Source organism: Rattus norvegicus, chromosome 15 (genome assembly GCF_021556685.1).
Source record: "Rattus norvegicus strain SHRSP/BbbUtx chromosome 15, alternate assembly SHRSP_T2T, whole genome shotgun sequence".
In the NCBI taxonomy this organism is placed as follows: Eukaryota; Metazoa; Chordata; class Mammalia; order Rodentia; family Muridae; genus Rattus; species Rattus norvegicus.
In genome coordinates, this window is record NC_141548.1 from 86031674 (window position 1) to 86051901 (window position 20228).

At 42.5% G+C, this 20228-nt stretch overlaps 1 protein-coding gene across 4 annotated transcripts in view; it reads left to right on the top strand.

Moving 5' to 3' along the window:
• Window positions 1-20228, top strand: part of Scel (sciellin) — a 116395-nt gene that overhangs the window by 3500 nt on the left and 92667 nt on the right. For 3 of the 4 annotated variants that reach the window (NM_001431587.1, NM_001431588.1, NM_001108388.1), the window contains 3 exon segments: window positions 15591-15652; window positions 16350-16464; window positions 19494-19553. In NM_001431587.1, the coding sequence (NP_001418516.1) occupies window positions 15610-15652; window positions 16350-16464; window positions 19494-19553 (218 nt within the window). In that variant the 5' untranslated portion in view covers window positions 15591-15609. 4 annotated transcript variants of the gene reach the window in all.

Sequence of the window (20228 nt, forward strand, 5' to 3'; positions counted from 1 at the left end):
TCAGAGATCTGGACAGAAAAAGACTTCACTGTGCTAAATTTTGGGTTCTTTTCCTCACCAGTAAGCAAGATTACCACTGCTAAGCTTTGGCTCTAAGCCCATGAGAGAAAAGCAGGTGGCCATTTGTAACCACCTTAAGAGGCTAAGGAAGTCCGGGGCGGCCTGAGAGGTTTACATTTCTTTCATTGGGTAGAGACTCACCAGAGATGTTTACTGTGATAACTGTAACACTGTAATTAATTTATAAATTAATCCATGGACCTGGTCCAAAAGGAAACACGTAACTAAGATACTTAGAAACATCTGTTTGTTTTCCACTTCCTAACATTTCATGGCTTGGGGTGATAATGGTTCTTTGATGGCTTGTCTTATTTATTGGCTAGAACATCTTTTTGCAGGTCTGTGGCTATTGGTTATCGATTATTTACAAGTCTGAGACTATCTCTCTCAACCTTCTTTTAAAAATAGTTTCACAGCCCTCTCCCTGATTAGGGATTCCATCTGCCACAGTAATTTCTGAGGAACAGAACACCCAGGACTTCCTTATAAATCAGGTGTGTTTTCCAGGCCCCTTCTGTTTATACCATTGTTTTTCCTAGAGGCATTTGCTCTTCTCTCTTCCTGCTTCTAGTCTGTAGATATTTGTCCTAGGCAAGTATTTTCATTGCTTTCCAAAAAGCCAACCATTCCCTAAATGTCTTAAAAGTGGAAAAAGATTCTGAGGTAGTGAGTCTATCCAAGGGCCACCCTCCATTGACCTCGTACTCTTGGTAAAATGAACTGTGAAAATCAGCTCTGGCTCAGGCATCTGGTTGACCCCGCACAATGCTCTGCAGCAAAGAGACTCTTATTCCAGTCCCATTCCCTCTAGTCCCGGAGCTTTCCACTCACTGCCCACGCCCCTTCGCTTGCTATATTCCTAAGGCAGGAACTTTGGTGTTAGGTTGGTCTGAGTTTGAACCTCCGCAGTGTAATTCACCAGCTATGTAACCCCAGGCAAACCATCCACCCTGAGATTCCTACCCAGGATAAACAGGCCTCTATTTCGAGCTCCTGTCCTAGCTTTCTGGAACATGACTGGGGCGTTATTTTAATCACATCAATTGCCTTAGCTACTTTTTGTTGCTCCGATGGAACGCGGTGACCAGGGCCACTTAGAGAAGATAGCGTTTACCTTAAAAGGGTTCAGAGGCGTGGCGGAGGCGTGGCCAAGGGGTAGGAGGCTGACTGTTCATCTCTTCAAAGTTAAGTATGAATGAAAGAGAGCAAACTGGGCTGAGCAGGGGAAGACTTTTAATCTCCATATTCATCTGAAGGATGTACTTCCTCCAGAAACATTGAATGATCTAACCTTTCCCAAACAGCCCAGCTGGGGACCAAGTATCCAACAACATGTCCCCATAGGGAACGCTTTCATTCAGAAGACCCCATTCCAAACATGGCTCCATCGGGTCACGGCATTTCACGGAGCTACGAAGTGAGGACAGTCGTTGTAAACTGATGACCTAGAAATGTTGTGCGAGTCTTAAATGAGCTGATGTGCATAAAGCATAAACATGTCACCCTATGACCCAGGTCTTTTGCTTTCTTCCTTGCCTTTTCCATTTTCTTCCTGTATCTCGGTCTTGTTGATCTACCTTCAGTTCTTGGCTTTTTTCTTTTCTGTTTCGCTTTCCTACCTTTCACTCTCTGGGCCCCTCCCCCCGTCCAGTCTAAATTTTGTTCTCACAATCCTTCTGAAAGAGAAAGGCGGCAGAAAGAGCTAACGGTGTTGTTACCTCAGCCAAGCTTCTCCTTGGGCCAGACTTTTAAATGTCTATCATTGTAGAGATAACCCAAAGAAGAAAAAGAAAATTGTAAATGAACTGCGAGGCAGTCTAGGAAATTCCAAAAGCTGAGGTAGTTAGGGGTGGCCAGGGGAACAGTTAACTGTTAGACAGGAAAGCTAACCCCAGAAATGCCACTCTTAAAAACAGAAAGCACTGGGAATGCAGCTCAGTGCTGGAGTGCTTGCCCACCATGTAGAAAGCCTGGGGACAAAAAGGTGAGCATTTCAGAAGCAGGGGATGTGGATGGTTTCTTATGCATCCAAGAACTAAGACAGTTGGTTGATTTCTTGATTCTGAGCTCGAGAGAGTAGTTTTGCCTTAAACCGGAGGACAGTTGTCCTTTGGCAAAGTGTGCAAACAGTGAATACTACGGGTCACCTTCTGGGGTTGAACCTCAAAGAGGAAGTGAAAGGTTGGCTGGTGGTTGACAGTTATTTGTGTTTTCTTTGCTTCCTTTGGCTCTGTTTACGTCAAGGTCCTTGAGAATTTTAGCTTCCTGATTAGAATTTCAACTTAAACATTTAGTACTTAGAAAGTTCAGGAATATTTAAACTTGAAGGTTGAAAATTGGATATATGATCATCTAAACTATAGCTTGTTATGGGCACAGGTCCGTACTAACACTGGGGTGAGAAGACAAGATTTAATATGAGAATTTCTAATTTAATCCAACACTAGTTGGCTGAAAGACTGTGGACCCCTTCTCTGGGATTTTGTCTCTGATTATAAACCGTAGGTATAATGTGACATATCACGATGTTCTTAGATACAGTATGACATATCACAAAGTTCTTGCAGGGACTTTAAAAACACAAACAAATGGTGATCTTTGTAGTTCCCAAAGCAACAGAGAACTGGAACATCATTCTCTCGTGAATTTCTACATTTAAAACATAAGTGTAAAATATAACTCTGCTATAATCCCAGCCCTAGGAAGCTGAGGCAGCTCTTGGAGTCTAGCCTGGGCTACATGGTAAGAAAATGGAAACAGAGAGGCTCATTGCTGACGTATGCCACTGTTCCACACAGATTCAGGCAGCAGCTTTTTGAAGATTTCATCTGTCTCCTGAGAAGCTATAAACTTTACTGCAGCGAGACTGAAAGCCCAATTAGCTGAACTGAGGCTGCTAACGTGGTCTCATTTGCTTAGATGCTGACCTGATTTAAGATCCAGGTAATTCCAGTCCCTAAAACAGCAATTGCACTAAAGAATTTCATAAAAAAAAAACAAGCTTTCCCTGCATTTAATTTTTAGCATTCAATCTGAGAGGCTTGTGACTGACAGCTCAATTCCAAAAAAGTATTTTTTAAAACAAGGATATTCTTCATAAGATATATGTTTTTGATCCCTTTCTAATAACTACATAAGAAGTATCTGTACGTTAGAAAGATTGCTTTCTGTCCTGAGTGGAATATGTTCCATATTTTCATTGCAGGAAAATGTCTGGGAAAGTGGAATTGAATAAAGGAGGGGCTTGCCTCACAGATGCTTTAGAAGCCCCAAGTAATGGCTCTGGACCACCAAACGGGCTGATGAAAGAAGGCAAGGTAGATGATGGTTAGCTGAGGAAAATTATGTAGGAGAGATAGAAAGAGTCCACAGAGCAGACCCTGCCCACCTTGAACCATCAGTTAGGGGACCATTATTTTGGCATCTCTTAAATCCAATAATTAATGATGATGATGATGATAATGATGATGATAATCTGTAGTATCAGTTATTTTTAGTTCATTTGAGAAATGCAGAAATCTCAATGAAGTATTATTACCAAATTGCACACAATACAACTTCCTTTATTATCTAGATTGCCTCAACGGACAACGTGAGTTTTGGAAGCCAAGTGGAAGCCTTGCTCGGCTTGGCAGCAAGATGGCCCCAGGGAAGCAGTACTCTCAGGGCTTGTCTTCAGTGTGGTGGGAACTGAGAAGTTCCAGGCTGAGCTGTCAGGAGATGTTGGCACTGCCCTTCCCGACTGTTGCTACACCCAACCACACTTCCACTGTTGCCCACTGTTGGTCTACCAGAGTGATTCTCTGCCAGCCTTCTATTGGCTCTATCGTGTAACGTTTGGAGCTGTGCATAGAACCATTTACTGCGTTGCAGTCATACATACTTCATTACAGCCCCTGTTTCTACCACCTGCTGTGATCTGTGCAGGTTACATCGTGGGCCCCTGCAAGTAAAGAGAATAGCATCCACTGAAAAGATTGATATAAGATCATATGCCTGAGCATAAGAATTGTAGTGACCCAACAAGTGGCCCCTATTGCTAAAAGTCTTGGTCACAGGCATGTTGTCATATGTTCTGTTTACTCATCAAAGAACCATGACTGTTTTGTTGACTCCTGGCCAGATGTTAAATCTATTTGTTCCATAAAAGCTTAGAAACATGGGGAAAGAGCATTAGGATTGAGTAATAAACTCAGATGCAACTTAACTTTTAATAACAGGAGCTTCACTGTTCTCCTAAAAGGAAAAGTTTGATGGCAGATAATTCAGGATAATTGGGGCAGCTCTATGATTGCTGTAAAAATGGCCACTCCTACCTTCTGCATAGAATCTTAATTCAGAGCAGAGCGGCTGGAAGCAAAAAGACTAAGCAAAGGGGAACTTTTTCCTCAAACTCGATAGCCTAAACTGTGCCCACCTGTGGCTTCGACAGAGACTGAAAAGTGTGGTTCTACGTACAAGTAAGGAGGAGGTGAAGAACGGGGACTAGAGAGGTCACTGTTCTGTGTCACAACACCCTGATGAGTTGTGTCTGGTCTTTTCCTTGTCATCCGTTCCTACTGCGTCAAGGGCTACTTTGATGGTTCCTAAAATTTAATATGAAACAGACAGTTAAAAAAAAACCATTTTAGGGTTGGGGATTTAGCTCAGCGGTAGAGCGCTTGCTAGCGAGTGCAAGGCCCTGGGTTCGGTCCCCAGCTCCGAAAAAAAAAAAAAGAAAAAAAAAAGAAAAAAAAAAAGAAAAAAAACCATTTTAATTGTATTCAATCATATGGTTTTTGAGATAGGATTTCTTTGTGTAGCCCTGGCTGCCCTGGAATTCTCTCTGTAGATCAGGCTGCTCTCAAAATCACAGAGGTCTGCCTGCCCCTATCTCCTAAATGCTGGGATTAAAGGCGTGTGCCACCGCTGCCCAGCATGAGTGAATTTTAGTTAAAAATGAGAAGCTGTTGTATCTTTAGAATGTTTTTTTTTTCTCATTCTGTGAGAGTACTCTACCATCTCAGTGGGATGCCTGTCCTCCTTTTGGTTTTGCCTTAAAATGTGAGACCAGGTTTCCCTCACTCTCACAGACGGGTCTTGAGCATCCTGTGTCCCCCAGTAGCTGCAGTCATGGATCTGTTCCACCAGGCCTGAATTCTGGGGCATTCTAAATATGAAAATCAGAGTGATGATCATTGACCTGTTTGATCATGAAAATTAATTTTAAAAATTATATGGTCTCACATATGAGACCAATTTCATACTTGGTCACTTACCAGCTGACAAAAAAGACATGATGGACATATAGTCATTTGCATTCAACTAACAGAAATGCTTGCACACCGAGTATAGGCATTGTAGTATACTTTCTACACTAGTGCTTTCATCTTGCCCATCCTCTGCATACCCTATTCACCTACAGCAGTGATTCTCAACCTTCCTAACACCTCTACTCTTTATCATGACGTGGTGACCCCCAACCATACAATTATTTTGTTGCTACTCATAACTGTAATGTTCTACTCTTATGAATTATAATGTAAATATGGTTGTTTTTAGACAATTTTAGGCATGACTCCCAGAGGGGTCACCACCCACAGGTTGGGAACCACTGACCCAGAGGTTTGCAAACTGGGGTCTAGATTCTAGGCGGGGTTGGGTAAGATCTCGAGGGACTTCCAAACTGTCCTACTGTCAGCCTTTTACAGAGTGTTGCATACAAAACAGAAACCAACAAGCAAAACGAGAACTTGCCTCTTCGTGTTAAGTTTAGGACTAACTCCCACAAGACAGGCATGACACCCTCCTGGAAGGTGTGACATTGAAAGCTAGATGTTCTTCAGAAGGCCTGATTAAAGAAGGTAGGCTTCTGATCCAGTTTCCACGCCTTAACCTCTTCCTCCCCATTAATGACTGGTCTTGAATCTCACGTAAATACCCACAGACTCCACACTGGAGTCTCTGGATGTGTCTAGGAATAAGTAGTTAAGGGAAGCCTTGTTCTCTCTGTGCAGCTCTCTGGCTCCAAGCCCATACAAGCATTGTGTTTTCAGTTCTCCATGGACTCTCACCCATGTCCCATGCGATATCCTTCTCAACCTAGGAATCTGTTGTCTTTGTAGGCTCTGGTGAGGGAAGGGGAGAGTTTAGACAATAATAATAACAGCTTGGACGATTTATAGTAATTTATAATTTATAGAACGTTATCTTAGTTTTCACAGTAGCCGTTTAAGCTTGATATAACGCCCACTTTGCCGAGACAGAGTAATGGCTTGCTCCACGTGGCTAATGAGTACCACAGCTGGGACTCAGCCTGAGGCTAACTCACAGCTCACCACTTCCCCCTGGAGCCACCACTCAGCCTTAATGTTTCCCTGCATAGGCAGGCTTTACTTTAAACTAGCTAGCAGTCATGAAGATGGAAAGATGATGTTCGTCAAGTGCATTGCGATACTTTGAGAAAAACAGAAAGTTGTGGGGGCCTAACAGGAAGCTAAAGATGGGACACAACAGGGAGGGAGGCTTGACATAAAAATGGCTGGATGTCTGTACAAAGCTCCACAGGCAGAACTGGCACTGCAGTCGATGATAAGACAAATAACATCATGCAGAAGCCATTTGTTCTGAAGACTAGAAGTATATGGAGAAAGCATGGTGCATACAATATGAGATTTATGTGTTTTAGATGGGCACACGTGTGCCTTTTCTACAATGAATTTTAAGTTCAATGCTTCAGAATAGCCATTCACACTATTTGATTTGTTTTGTAAATGAACTGCATATAACATGTATTTACTATGGATGTGCTAAATATTTTATCTATCCAATGTGCACTATAAATAGTGTGTTTGATATGTTGTTCTATAGCATACCAAGTGAAATATCAGAAAACCTAGTACCCAATAGCTACATGTTTATGCAACATGGTAGAATATTGCCTTCTCTTAATGTCATACAATCTGCTGTGTCACCTTGTTAATTCAGATGAAACATGATCTTGAATGAGATTGACATTTTTCCTCTTGACTCCCATTCTTGCTTTCTTGTAAAAGAGGGTGACTCTGTTTCCAAACCAAAAATAGAAGTCAGGATCTGGTCAGGAGCCAGAAATATTTAAGCATTGAGGGTTCTCAATAATGTGCATATTATCAGCATGTGAAATGATAAAAGTCCTGATGGAGCTGATGTAATCCTGTGATATAAAGTTTATTCATTTTATTCTGGCATAATTATGGGAACACAATAAGGCTGTCCCTTGAGCACTCATATGAACCCCATCTGCTGACAGTGTATGGTTTGGGTTTTTTTTTTTAGTTGAAAGCTAATTCATATTTCATAACGTTTATCTAATTGAAAGTATAAGATTCAATGTTTTTTAATTCATGAATTTGTAATCCATCATCACTTTGCAATTCCAGAACATTTTCACCCCAAAAGAAGCCTCATTCCCATTAGCAGCATCTTCCTTTCCCCTTGCTTCTAAAAACCACAATCTAATCTTTTTTCCAAGAGCCTGAATATTGTTCGGATTTCATAGATAACACATCGTCACTGTCTGGCTCTGTTCACTTTGCCTGTTTCATTTTTCATCCATCTTCTAGTGTGAATGAGTTCTTGAGTCCTGTGTATTCCTGAGCAGTGGTCCGTTGTGTGGATATGCCAAACTGTGTATCCATTCATTGTTTGGTGGCTATTTGGGTTATTTCTACTGTTTCTTTTTTTTTTTTTTTTAGTATTATGAATAATGTTGCTATGACTAGTCCTGTGTAGGTTTTTGTGTTGAGATATGTTTTATAACCAAGATAGTATTCAAGAATACACAAAGAAGACCGGAAGTCCCACACCCGCGGATCCCGGCCCACAGCAGCTCTCTGCTCCCAAACCCCGTGGGAGAGAGACCTCACCGCCTGATCAGGTGGGCACTCCTGAGGCTGCAGAGTGGAGGAGACCACCAACACTGCCCACCCCTGCCCACGTCCCTGGCCCAAGAGGCAGCTGCGTAAGGCCTCTGGGTTCCCGTAGGGGAGGGCCCAGGAGCGGCAGGACCCCTGCGCCTGAGACACCCCCGGAACCAGAAGGAAACAGACCGGATAAACAGTTTCTGCACCCAGATCCCGTGGGAGGGAGAGCTGAACCTTCAGAGAGGCAGACACGCCTGGGAGACCAGGGGAGGCTGCACTCTGTGCACGTCCAGACGCCAGAGGAGAACACCAGGCGTCATCTGGAGCCCTGGTGTGCGGAGGCTCCCGGAAAGAGCGGCGCAGATCTTCCCGGTTGCTGCCACAGCGGAGAGGACCCCACGAGCAGTACCCTACGAGCAAACTTGAGCCTTGGATCCACAGGTGGGAACAACTTTTCCCCTGCAGGAAACCTGCCTGGTGAACTCAAGACACAGGCCCACAGGAACAGCTGAAGACCTGTAGAGAGGAAAAACTACACGCCCGAAAGCAGAACACTCTGTCCCCATAACTGGCTGAAAGAAAACAGGAAAACAGGTCTACAGCACTCCTGACACACAGGCTTATAGGACAGTCTAGCCACTGTCAGAAATAGCAGAACAAAGTAACACTAGAGATAATCTGATGGCGAGAGGCAAGCGCAGGAACCCAAGCAACAGAAACCAAGACTACATGGCATCATCGGAGCCCAATTCTCCCACCAAAACAAACACGGAATATCCAAACACACCAGAAAAGCAAGATCTAGTTTCAAAATCATATTTGATCATGATGCTGGAGGACTTCAAGAAAGACATAAAGAGCTCCCTTAGAGAACAAGTAGAAGCCTACAGAGAGGAATCGCAAAAATCCCTGAAAGAATTCCAGGAAAACACAATCAAACAGTTGAAGGAATTAAAAATGGAAATAGAAGCAATCAAGAAAGAACACATGGAAACAACCCTGGACATAGAAAATCAGAAGAAAAGACAAGGAGCTGTAGATACAAGCTTCACCAACAGAATACAAGAGATGGAAGAGAGAATCTCAGGAGCAGAAGATTCCATAGAAATCATTGACTCAACTGTCAAAGATAATGTAAAGCAGAAAAAGCTACTGGTCCAAAACATACAGGAAATCCAGGACTCAATGAGAAGATCAAACCTAAGGATAATAGGTATAGAAGAGAGTGAAGACTCCCAGCTCAAAGGACCAGTAAATATCTTCAACAAAATCATAGAAGAAAACTTCCCTAACCTAAAAAAAGAGATACCCATAGGCATACAAGAAGCCTACAGAACTCCAAATAGATTGGACCAGAAAAGAAACACCTCCTGTCACATAATAGTCAAAACACCAAACGCACAAAAATAAAGAAAGAATATTAAAAGCAGTAAGGGAAAAAGGTCAAGTAACATATAAAGGCAGACCTATCAGAATCACACCAGACTTTTCGCCAGAAACTATGAAGGCCAGAAGATCCTGGACAGATGTCATACAGACCCCAAGAGAACACAAATGCCAGCCCAGGTTACTGTATCCTGCAAAACTCTCAATTACCATAGATGGAGAAACCAAGATATTCTATGACAAAACCAAATTTACACAATATCTTTCTACAAATCCAGCACTACAAAGGATAATAAAGGGTAAAGCCCAACATAAGGAGGCAAGCTATACCCTAGAAGAAGCAAGAAACTAATCATCTTGGCAACAAAACAAAGAGAAGAAAAGCACACAAACATAACCTCTCGTCCAAATATGAATATAACAGGAAGCAATAATCACTATTCCTTAACATCTCTCAACATCAATGGCCTCAACTCCCCAATAAAAAGACATAGATTAACAAACTGGATACGCAACGAGGACCCTGCATTCTGCTGCCTACAGGAAACACACCTCAGAGACAAAGACAGACACTACCTCAGAGTGAAAGGCTGGAAAACAACTTTCCAAGCAAATGGTCAGAAGAAGCAAGCTGGAGTAGCCATTCTAATATCAAATAAAATCAATTTTCAATTAAAAGTCATCAAAAAAGATAAGGAAGGACACTTCATATTCATCAAAGGAAAAATCCACCAGGATGAACTCTCAATCCTCATCTTCGGTTGGTTTATATACAAGTGTGCAATTTCTAGGCTTGAAAGTAAAATGATGCTATCTGGTGCTGGATAGAGGAGCCTTATTTTTTATTATGGCAGCTTGCTATTTTTGTAACATGGTGATTTGGTTGAACACAATAAAGTACAGTAGTAACTGATCTCCCCTTCTTCCTGGATGAGTGAGGAGATGATTAAATGTTGATGTCAGCATCCTTGAGCATATTCAGATGAGCTTCTGCTTCTGTTGAAAAGGATGCTGTGTTTGATTGTGGTCCGAAGCTTTGAAGCACTACTTGGCATTTCCTTCCTTGGAGGTCTCACTGTTTAAAAATAACAGATTTGATAGCTTGTTGGTAAGGTGAGGTCCAGCTTGTCTCCACTAGGTCATCTTCATGTGAATCCGGTGGTTATACGGTTTTGTTCTAGGGATATTTCATTTTTTTAATAACGGTTTTAGCTGACATTCATGGAGAGAATGAATCCCTAGAAGTGTGCCACTAGTGAAAGGAAATCCTGTCTAGAGTATGTTTCTTTACAAAGCTGTGTCACACCATCCTTTGGGCCCTCTGCTGGAAAAGTAGAATCAAGTCTCAAATAATGCCTTTTAAATTGTATCCTCTAGTATTATAGATGTAGGACAGTACTGTATCATACCTCTGTGGATGTAAAATAGCTTGTACCTGCTTTATGATACGTAGTAGTGACCGTGCTAGTAGTAGTGACAGAGCTGTTTTTAATGATGTTGCTCAGAATGTTTTCTTTCCAGATGATGATTGAGAAGCTAATTTAAAAAAAAAATGGTGCCAGGTACCACAAGAGTAACAGAACTGTGCTGTTTTCTCGGGTTTTGTTTTTTTACTTTTTTTTTTCTTTTTTTAATGGAGTGTGCTGGATGTCTCTACAGTTTTGTTCAGATGACTGCAGAACCTGGAAAAGCTGTTGCTGCTGTTGATGCATAACACACTGCTATTATTGGTCTTTTTATATAAATATAAATATATATATACAGATATATAATTTGAATTTTTTGAAACTTTAGCTGTGCTGTCAACTTTGGAAAAAAGTATCCCCGTTTACTGTGTTGAGTTGGCACTGTACAGAAATTAACAGCCATATTGGTCTAGAAATGTTGAACTTAAGTTTTTTCCATTTGTACAGAGGTAACACACTGTATTAAATATGTAAGGTCTTATCAACGTGGGTTTGATTACAAAAACTAATAAAGTATTCTCTAAATTAAAAAAAAAAGAATACACAAAGAAGGCTCTTCACTGATGGTTTGCTGCAGTGATACCTTGAAAGGATGCCTTGGTTGCCCTGGTGCATTGTGGGTAGAACTTATGGGACTTGTGAGACATCATGGTCCCCAGTGAGCACTCTATCTCCAGTGAGCCTGTCTAGTCTTTCAGTGACTCATGAAGAACATGATTGTTGGGTGCTCAGAAAAGAGGCTGTCTTTGTTTGAGAAGTCTGCCATTGACACTTAGCATCTTGGACAAGTTATTCTGTCACTGAATGTCATATGTTTTATCGGAGCGTTGGCAATAATAATAAGCACCCTACAAAGTTCACTTGATGGTGAGAGATAATGCCTATGACATACATTATGATCTCAAAGTAGGGGCTCAACTAACACATGTTTAAGATATTGGGAATTGCTCTGTGCAATATGACAGCTGAAGATATTAAGGGCACAGATCAGGAGGGCGTGGCACAAAGCTCTTTGGAAGGCTTCACTACTTTAGGAAAGCTTGATCATTTCCTTCCTAAGAACTGGAGAGGTTTTCTAGGGGTGCCATAACAAACCACCACACAGACACGTGGCGAGCTAGAGAGAAGAAATATGTTGTCTGGCAGTTTTGGAAGCTGGGTGTCAAGAGCAAGGGTGAAGGGTGTCAATGTGTTCAGGTTCTCTTGAGCTTTTTTTGGCTTACAGGTGAGCAATCCTTGTTACTCCAAAGGCCTTGTTTTAATTTCCCCCTCTTTAATTTCACTATCTCCAAATAGCATCATAGTCTGATGTGCTTTAATGTTAGAGTTTAACGTGTGAATTTGGGGGCCAGGATTCAGTCTCGGATATAGGTAGGCAGTGTCTGCATTATCTTACACTGGGAACAAAAGAGAAAGCCCATGGCTTACTCACTGAAGCCCACCTTCTTGGAAGAGATGGCACAATCAACAGATAATTATACAATGTTTTGTCTCTAGTTACCCTGTCTCACAACTAAACTTGCAATATTTGCAAATGTATTATCAAAAATATATTTAATATGATGTCTCATAGTCATCATAATCAAAATCATAGTTCAGTCAGCAGGCATGTGCCTTGTTGGTATAGCTAAGAAGGAAAGAAGAAAATATCAGGTTACATTTGGAAACAAAAAATGAATAAGCTAGGAATCCTAAGAAGTAGGTTCCAATTGAGACACAATTAGTGAACAATTGAGATACGTGCCTCTATTTATTTGTTCTCTCTCTCTCTCTCTCTCTCTCTCTCTCTCTCTCTCTCTGTGTGTGTGTGTGTATGTGTGTGTGTGTGTGTGTGTGTGTGTGTTGCACATGCTTGCTAAACATGTCACCACTTGCATGTGGAAGTCAGAGGATAATCCCTGTAGGCATCTCTCTCTCTTTCAACCATGTAGATCCCGAGGGCTGAGTTCAGATCACCAGGAGTGGTGGCAAGCACCTGTCCCCTGAGCCATCTCAGTAAACCTATGCTGAGGAAATCTATGTTTTTAGGGTTCTCTTTACTCCATTTTCTTAACAGCCAGGGGCTGTCCCACATTCACTGAACATCCATTTGCCAAAGTTCAAATCTGCCCTAACCCTTCCCTACCCCCAGCCCCTTTCCTGGTTTGCTCTCTGTTTTCCAAAGAAATACAATAAAGGCATGGAGTAACTACGGGAGTTGGGCAATGATTTGACATTTTACAGAGGTTCTCATTTGTTTCTCACAACAGCTTGACTTTGCCTCATTTGTAGATGAGGGACCCGAGCTAGGAGCATACCCAAGGTGACTCTAGGCTTAGGAAGGCAGTGACCATGGTTGTTGCTGCTAGACTTTGTCTTGTACTTGTCTCTCTCTAGACTCAGTGCACGAGAGGAAAGTTGGGTATCAGACATTGAGGGTGTAGTCTCAGGAGTGGGAAGTAAAAGATGGGAAGGCAGAAGAAACAAGGACGTGCTCTGTGACAACTGATCTTCAGCCAGATTCCATAGTCTAGGCTACTTTAATGAAGGCTCAACCTCCCCTCTAGCCTGTGGTCCTCCAGAGGTAATGGAAAAGGAAGGTTCTTAGGATACAGGGAAGTGGACCTGCTTAAAAATAGTTCTCTAGGGTAATTCCAATCTTTGTTGTTCTCAGTCCAGCCCACTAGCAAACACCAAACATAAACCAGCAGCTATAGTCCAGTCCATTTGGCAGACACCACACATGAACCAGCAAGTTCAATCTAGAAGAAGCTGAGAGGCTCACCAACCTGCCTAAGTCTGTGGAAGCAGCAGGAAAGCCACAGGAGCCTCATGAGAAGTTCTTTAGCAAGTTTCTCTTTATGGTGTCACCACAAGAGGGGCTTAGCAATGCATTGTAAGGCGAACCAGTACACGCATGTCATCAGTGAAGACTAAGGACACAGAGCAAGGGGAGCCGATGCTGGCGCTCCCACTGACTGTAGGACATATTTATATTTTTTCTAAGCATCTTGCACTCACGTGTTTGCTATAGCAAAACACCCTTTCACCTGTGTCTGCTTTAGAAAAACAACCTTTCACCTGTGTGCCCCAGCAAACCATCATTCGATGTAACTGAACTTCCAAAAAAACCCAGAGGTTTTTCACATCACCACAGTAAACTCCAAAGTGCACATTATCCTCTACAATCACCTCTGTCTTGGGACATGGAGCTGGCATTTTTATCCGAGTCAGTCATTTCCAGGTTACCTGGGTGTGTCCTCATGGCTATGATGATACCAAAGGGACAAAAGAAGGAGGTGGAAGGCCTTCAGAATGTCCAGGTTAAACTACAGCTAATAATATGGTGCTGAGCAGCATTTAGAGTTTAACAGTGTGTGTGTGTGTGTGTGTGTGTGTGTGTGTGTGTGTGTGTGTGAACATTATTCATTAGATCATTATTGTCACAATAACCTTTTGAGGTCGGTGACAAGCTCCATTAGCCTCGTTTAGTGGAGTGAGTTAAGCGATAAGATTGCAGAACTTGAATGTGATGAATTGGACCTACAGTTTACTTCTTAGTTAGGATTGAATGGGCCTTTGAGTTCCGTATGTCATCTGGTGGGGTAGATACCACAAAGGACACAATCGTCCAAGGAGAACGACTAGTTGTTCCCATTTACCTGGGTCGTTTCTGGTTTTAGAGATGTAAGTTCTGCTTTCAGGGTAAGTAGGATCGGCTAGGCACAGTCCTAAGGTCTGCAGTGCTTCTAAGATTCATGGAAGTGTTCTCAGTTTAACTCCTCAAACAACAGGAGAAAAAATGCAACAGAAAGGACAAACACAATACTGTAGCAGCTCTAACTGTGTTCATGCTAATATAGGCATTAGGGATGTTTTCATTTATTTGTTTCCTATGTGTGTCCGTGCATGCACGAGGACATGTGTGGAGGCCAGAAGACAGCTTCTAGAAGTCAGTTCTCTCCTTCCGCCCATTTTGATTGTAAACGTATGTGAATTGGACTCACGACATCAGGCTTGGTGGCAGTTGCTTTTATCTGATGAGCCATTATGTTGACCCCCGACAATTATAATTTTTAACACATGTGTCTATGTAAGAAGGGGCTTTTAGTATCCATGAGTAACATAGATGCATAACACGCTTCTGAGGAACTGTGTCAGTTCTGAGAGAACTGGGACTGGGGTCATATTAAACCCTTCACGCTGTAATAATGGAGGCTGGTCATGGATAAGGACCTTGGAGCTTTCCTATTGGGTAGTTGTTTAAAATCACCAGTGTTTAGTCAGATCTGGAGTTTCTTTGTGTCCTGTTGCTTCATCTTTCATGACATACCACTTGCCTGGTTGACTTTGGTTTCCCAGAAGGAACTGGTAAGCCCATCTTAAGGCCCTCTGTCCTTGTGCCGTGAGTCCAGCACAATGTCTCTTTCTGTTCATTCACCCCAACCAAACACTTGTCTGACTCTCCCCTAGCTCAGGGCCAGGCACAATGTACATACATAGTGCATATTTATTGACTGAGTAAAAGAATCGATTGAAAACTGGATTTAATTAGTTGCTTATTGTATAGCCCCAGGGATTTTAAACAGGTTGGGCCTCATTTTTTTCCGTGTGTAAAATAAGAAAAAAAAATGCATTCCGTGGACCAGATACACCCTCAGATTCTTGGAGGGCACTTTGTGTCATATTTGTGACTTCCTTATAGGCTCTGTAAATATCGATGAAAAGTATATCTTAGCAATTAAATTGTCCCTTGAGTGTTCTTAATATCATGGTTATATTTTCTCATTTCCCCTATTCTCCATCTTTCTTTTAGATCCTCACTAAAATCCAGCATGTCAAATTTTTCCTCAAGAAAAAAGTCTCCTGTTGGAAATGGTAATGTAGATAATGTTTACTCAAAAATTACAAAAAAAATCCCTTTAAAATATAAGCAAAACAACTCATATATCATGTTTTTACTATGGATAATGTTATTTGGAAACAATGGCTATATATTAGCTTTGCTTAAGTTAGGCATCTTTTTACTTTTTAGTAAGAATAAGGGGTGGGAAAGGGGTGTGATGTAAATTTACTACTCATGTGAAATCCTTTAAAATCCTAAAATATTTTTAATGCTGTAGTTACCACTTATGTCCTTATAAATTAAAAAAGCACATTAAATCAATATAAAATATTTTTATTGAAGGGCAGTCTGCGCCCTGGTTCCTGTGAGATCCATGAATTAAGCCATGAGTAATACAATTCACTGTAATTCATGGTATCTTTCTGAGGTATGTTCACATTGAGCGGAATGGCCAGCTACAAACCGAGGCAGACGCTCCTGCGCTCTCAGGGCCTCAGATGGGGCCTGCTGAGCTGCAACCGCGGCAGTTTCAGTTGGCACCTGAGCGCCTTTAGTTGTTATCTTTGGTGATGGGGTGTGGGATTTGTTCTTTCTTGCTGGGGCACCCTGCTTCTAAATGCTACGAGGCTTGCCAGTGCAGATGAGGCCAACAAGATATGTCTCTGAAGACCTTCTGGTTAACGCCCCGCCCTCGGCTTCACTCTGAGGCTCTTTGTGTTTCTCTTATAGATCCGAAGAGCACCCAGGGAGCTGCGCTGAGACAACAGGGTTTTCATGATGTGAACAAAAGAAGGGCTTTCTTACAGGATAACAGCTGGATAAAGAAGCTCCCAGAGGAAGAAAAGTAAGCACGGAGGAGGATGGATCGGTGAATGAGAGGCATCTGTGTTTGGAAGACATGGCCATCTAAAATGCAGTCCTTTCCTGCTAAAGCACTTGGTTATACTGCTGGAGTGGCTAATTAATCTCTGCTCACATGGACCTGGCAGCGGTGGCAGGAGTAGCAGCCCATGTTACTCGCTACCACCCCAGTGTTCTGGCTCCTGAGTGAAAGACACACACGCATAAGCACGCGCACAGACACACACATACATAGCCTTATATTTTAATATGCCTTAAACAGCTCAATGTCTGGGCTACTTCTTAACATCCACATGGCTAGCACACTCCTCCCTGATATTCCTGACTCACCCTTACTAAAACCTACAATCCATTTTGGCTGCCTTGGACCCAGCCCTGCAGCCCTCCTCGGCCATGATCGTAGATGCGGGCTATGCTCTTCCTTCTGCACCTCTCAGGCCTGGTCTTTACTCCTCTCCCGGCATGGAGGCTCTCTCCTTCCTCCTCCTTCAGTCCCTTGCCCATGAACCCTAAAGATCCCACCTCTGTCTTTCTACCCAGCCATTGGCTACAGGCAACTTCATTACCAATCAAAACCAATGTGGGGCAGGAACCCTCAGTGTCTTAGGTGCAGATTCTTACGTAATTTGGGGGACCCAATACTACATGGTCTAAGTTTTGTAAGATCTAGTAAGCAATCTGCACTTTTACAAACACATTCCATTTTGGTCCCACCTCACTATCTACCTCCAGGTGGCTGGAAGAGTGTGGCCTTACACAAGGGCAAAATGTCACTGGCTTTGAGCATTGCCTCTGCTCGCCGTACATTTAAAGAACTGAAACTATGACCGTAGGCTTCCAGCCTATTGGTAACAGATCTATGAGAGATATCCATCTAGCCTGGTTACATCTTTACTATCAATTAGTTACGTATTATAAGTTATGCATAGCTATGGATTCGTTTTCTGATTTCTTTGTGCGTTAAGCTTAATGTTGGGCATCTGGTTGCTGAAGCATCACTAATTCTCATAAACATGTAAGGTAGGTATTATAATCTCGTTTTATAGGAGAGAAATCTATAGCCCTGAGAAGCTATGTAATTTGTCCAAATGGCCACATAGCTTTTATGTGGCTGAACTGATATTTTAACATGATCCATTGTCTTTCTACTGTAGTCACGTTTTTAACCAGAGCTAATTTACCCCAGAGGGTATTTGGCAATGTTGGGAGGTATTTTAGGTCGTGATATTGGGAAATATATCTAACATGTAGTGAATAGAAATCCAAAGGACTGATAAACATCCCGAAATGTGCAGAGTAGACCTCACGGTGAAGCACTTTCAAACCCACAATGTTAACAGCCACAAGTTGGGAAACTGCATTTAAGGGTTCTTTTTTCTTTTCTTTTCTTTTCTTTTTTTTTTTTTTCCAGAGCTGGGGACTGAGCCCAGGGCCTTGTGCTTGCTAGGCAAGCGCTCTACCACTGAGCTAAATCCCCAACCCCGCATTTAAGGGTTCTTATTCTAAATTTCTACACACTATCCGGACATGCGTATTTGAGGAGCATACTTAAAACTGGCAGTGACAGGTTAAAAAAAAATCTTTTAGCTTCTGTCATTGTATCCTATTTAGCTACTGACATATGGTGATGTGCAGAGTCTTTGTCACCATCAGACTGAGCACTGTCACCCCCTCCCACAAGTCTGCACTTAGCTCTTCTGTGAGAGCAGGCTTTAGCTTTTAAGTGTTTATATCGATGGGTGAAGGTAGAAACGCCAGTAAGTCATGGTTGGCGGGAATGCAGGTTCGATGCCAAGCCAGACTCCCTCAGCAGGCCCGGGGAAGCCGGCTTGGGTGGCATGGCAGGTGTTGAGTGAAGGGGAAGTTGATGCAGATGCTTTCCTAGCTCTGGGCTGTGTGCTGTCATTTGTTTTCTGGTAAGACATGTGCCTGGCCCCTGCTGTGCTCTCCTGGGTTTTAAGGAAAGGTCCAAGGAAGAGGGAGACTTTTCCTCATGGCCGTCTGAGCGTGCAGCCTCACTAGGCTGTTTTCAGCTCCCCTGCTCACTTTTCTCTTTAATTATCCAGTATAGTTTCTTTTATAGCGTTGTTAAACATAGTTCCAAAATGTCGAATGATGTTAATGGAGTCCATCGAGAGTGAATGCGGTGTTTCAGGTTTGGGGAGTTGGCAGGGAGAACTTCAGTTACTTCCCTTCTGCAGAGCTTCCGGGTCACTTCCTAATGTTGCCTGCACTTCCGGGCCCACTCGACAAAGTCAGAATGGCATAGCTTTGGCAACGTAGGTGTACCATTCTATCACAGGGTTGACTAGTGAAGAGAGGAGAGGAGACAAAGATGTGGGTCCTAAGCCACCTTTGTCACTTGCTAATCATCTGATTCTAGAAAAGCCACAAAACCTTTGATGAATGGCTGCATCTACTGACTAGCACAAACAGTGTCTTCCCCGCCTCATTTAAGAGGCATTTGAAGGCCCATGCATTCTAATGCTTTAAAAAAATGGGCTTAATCTCCTATGAATGATTAATCTCCCTCATTTGAAACTTAGCACTTGCATTCCCAAGGCAAATGGTCAAATGGATCAAAATGTGCAGACATCGTAGGCTTAATTAAAGCTGAAGAATGCTTATAGAAAACTTTTGTCTTTTCTTCTTGTGGGAAAAAAAAAACTAATAAACACAAAGCCGATGCCCTTATGTTCCCATACTCTGATTTAAAAAAAAATCACAATAAACTAAGCACTGACTCATCGTGGAAATCTCGTGGGACAAATAGACTGGTACCGTCAAACTAGTTCTACTCCATTCTGCTCCTGCAAGTTGTGACTGGTTAATTTAGATTTATGGCTGTGCTCCTAGGCATGGAGTAAAACAAATTAGCCTTGCTCGAAGCTGTCGCTCTCTCTCTCTCTCTCTCTCTCTCTCTCTCTCTCTCTCTCTCTGTCTCTCTTATTTAGTGCTTGGCAAACAGCGTGGTAGCTTTGGATGTGACTTAATTTTGGTCTCTCTCTGCAGAGACGAAAACTACGGCAGGGTGGTGCTCAGCCGGCATAACTCCCATGATGCCTTGGACAGGTGAGTGCCTACAACAGTTAAATAATTCAAAACACAAAGATGGAGGTCGTGCAAGCCAGATGTGTATTTGTAGGTGGGCTTGGGCTTTCTTCAACGTGTGTACATGCAAAAGAACATCTGGAATATCATCAGGGGTTTATGCCAGAAAACTGTCCCATGTCAGGTCTCAGAACTATGGCTCTGAGGAGACTCACACATCCTCTCAGTCTGTTCCACTGACTCTCGTATAAAGAGATTGATGCTTAGAGAAAGGAAGGCTCTGATATAGAAGTTGCTCTAGAGCTCCTACGCTATACGGAGCAGCATGTTTTCTTAATGAGGGATGAGGGTTTGTGGCAAAACACCGTGGTATTAAGTAGACCAACAGATCAACAGGAAAATTGAGATAAAATGTGGAATCACAATCGTGTGAATAATCTCAGATTAATCGCACAGATAGTATTCTCATTGGTTCATGCTTGTGCTCGCACGTTGAGGAACACCCACGCCTGTTGGAAGAACCTGAATATTTACCACAGTCTAGTTTCATCTGGTGCAGTGCCTTGCATTTGTGCATTTGTGTAGCAGCAGGAAGTCTGTGGTAAATGAACGTGAACACACACACAGACCCACACACACACATACACACACACACACACACACACACACCTTGAAATGTATCTACTTTTGAAACTT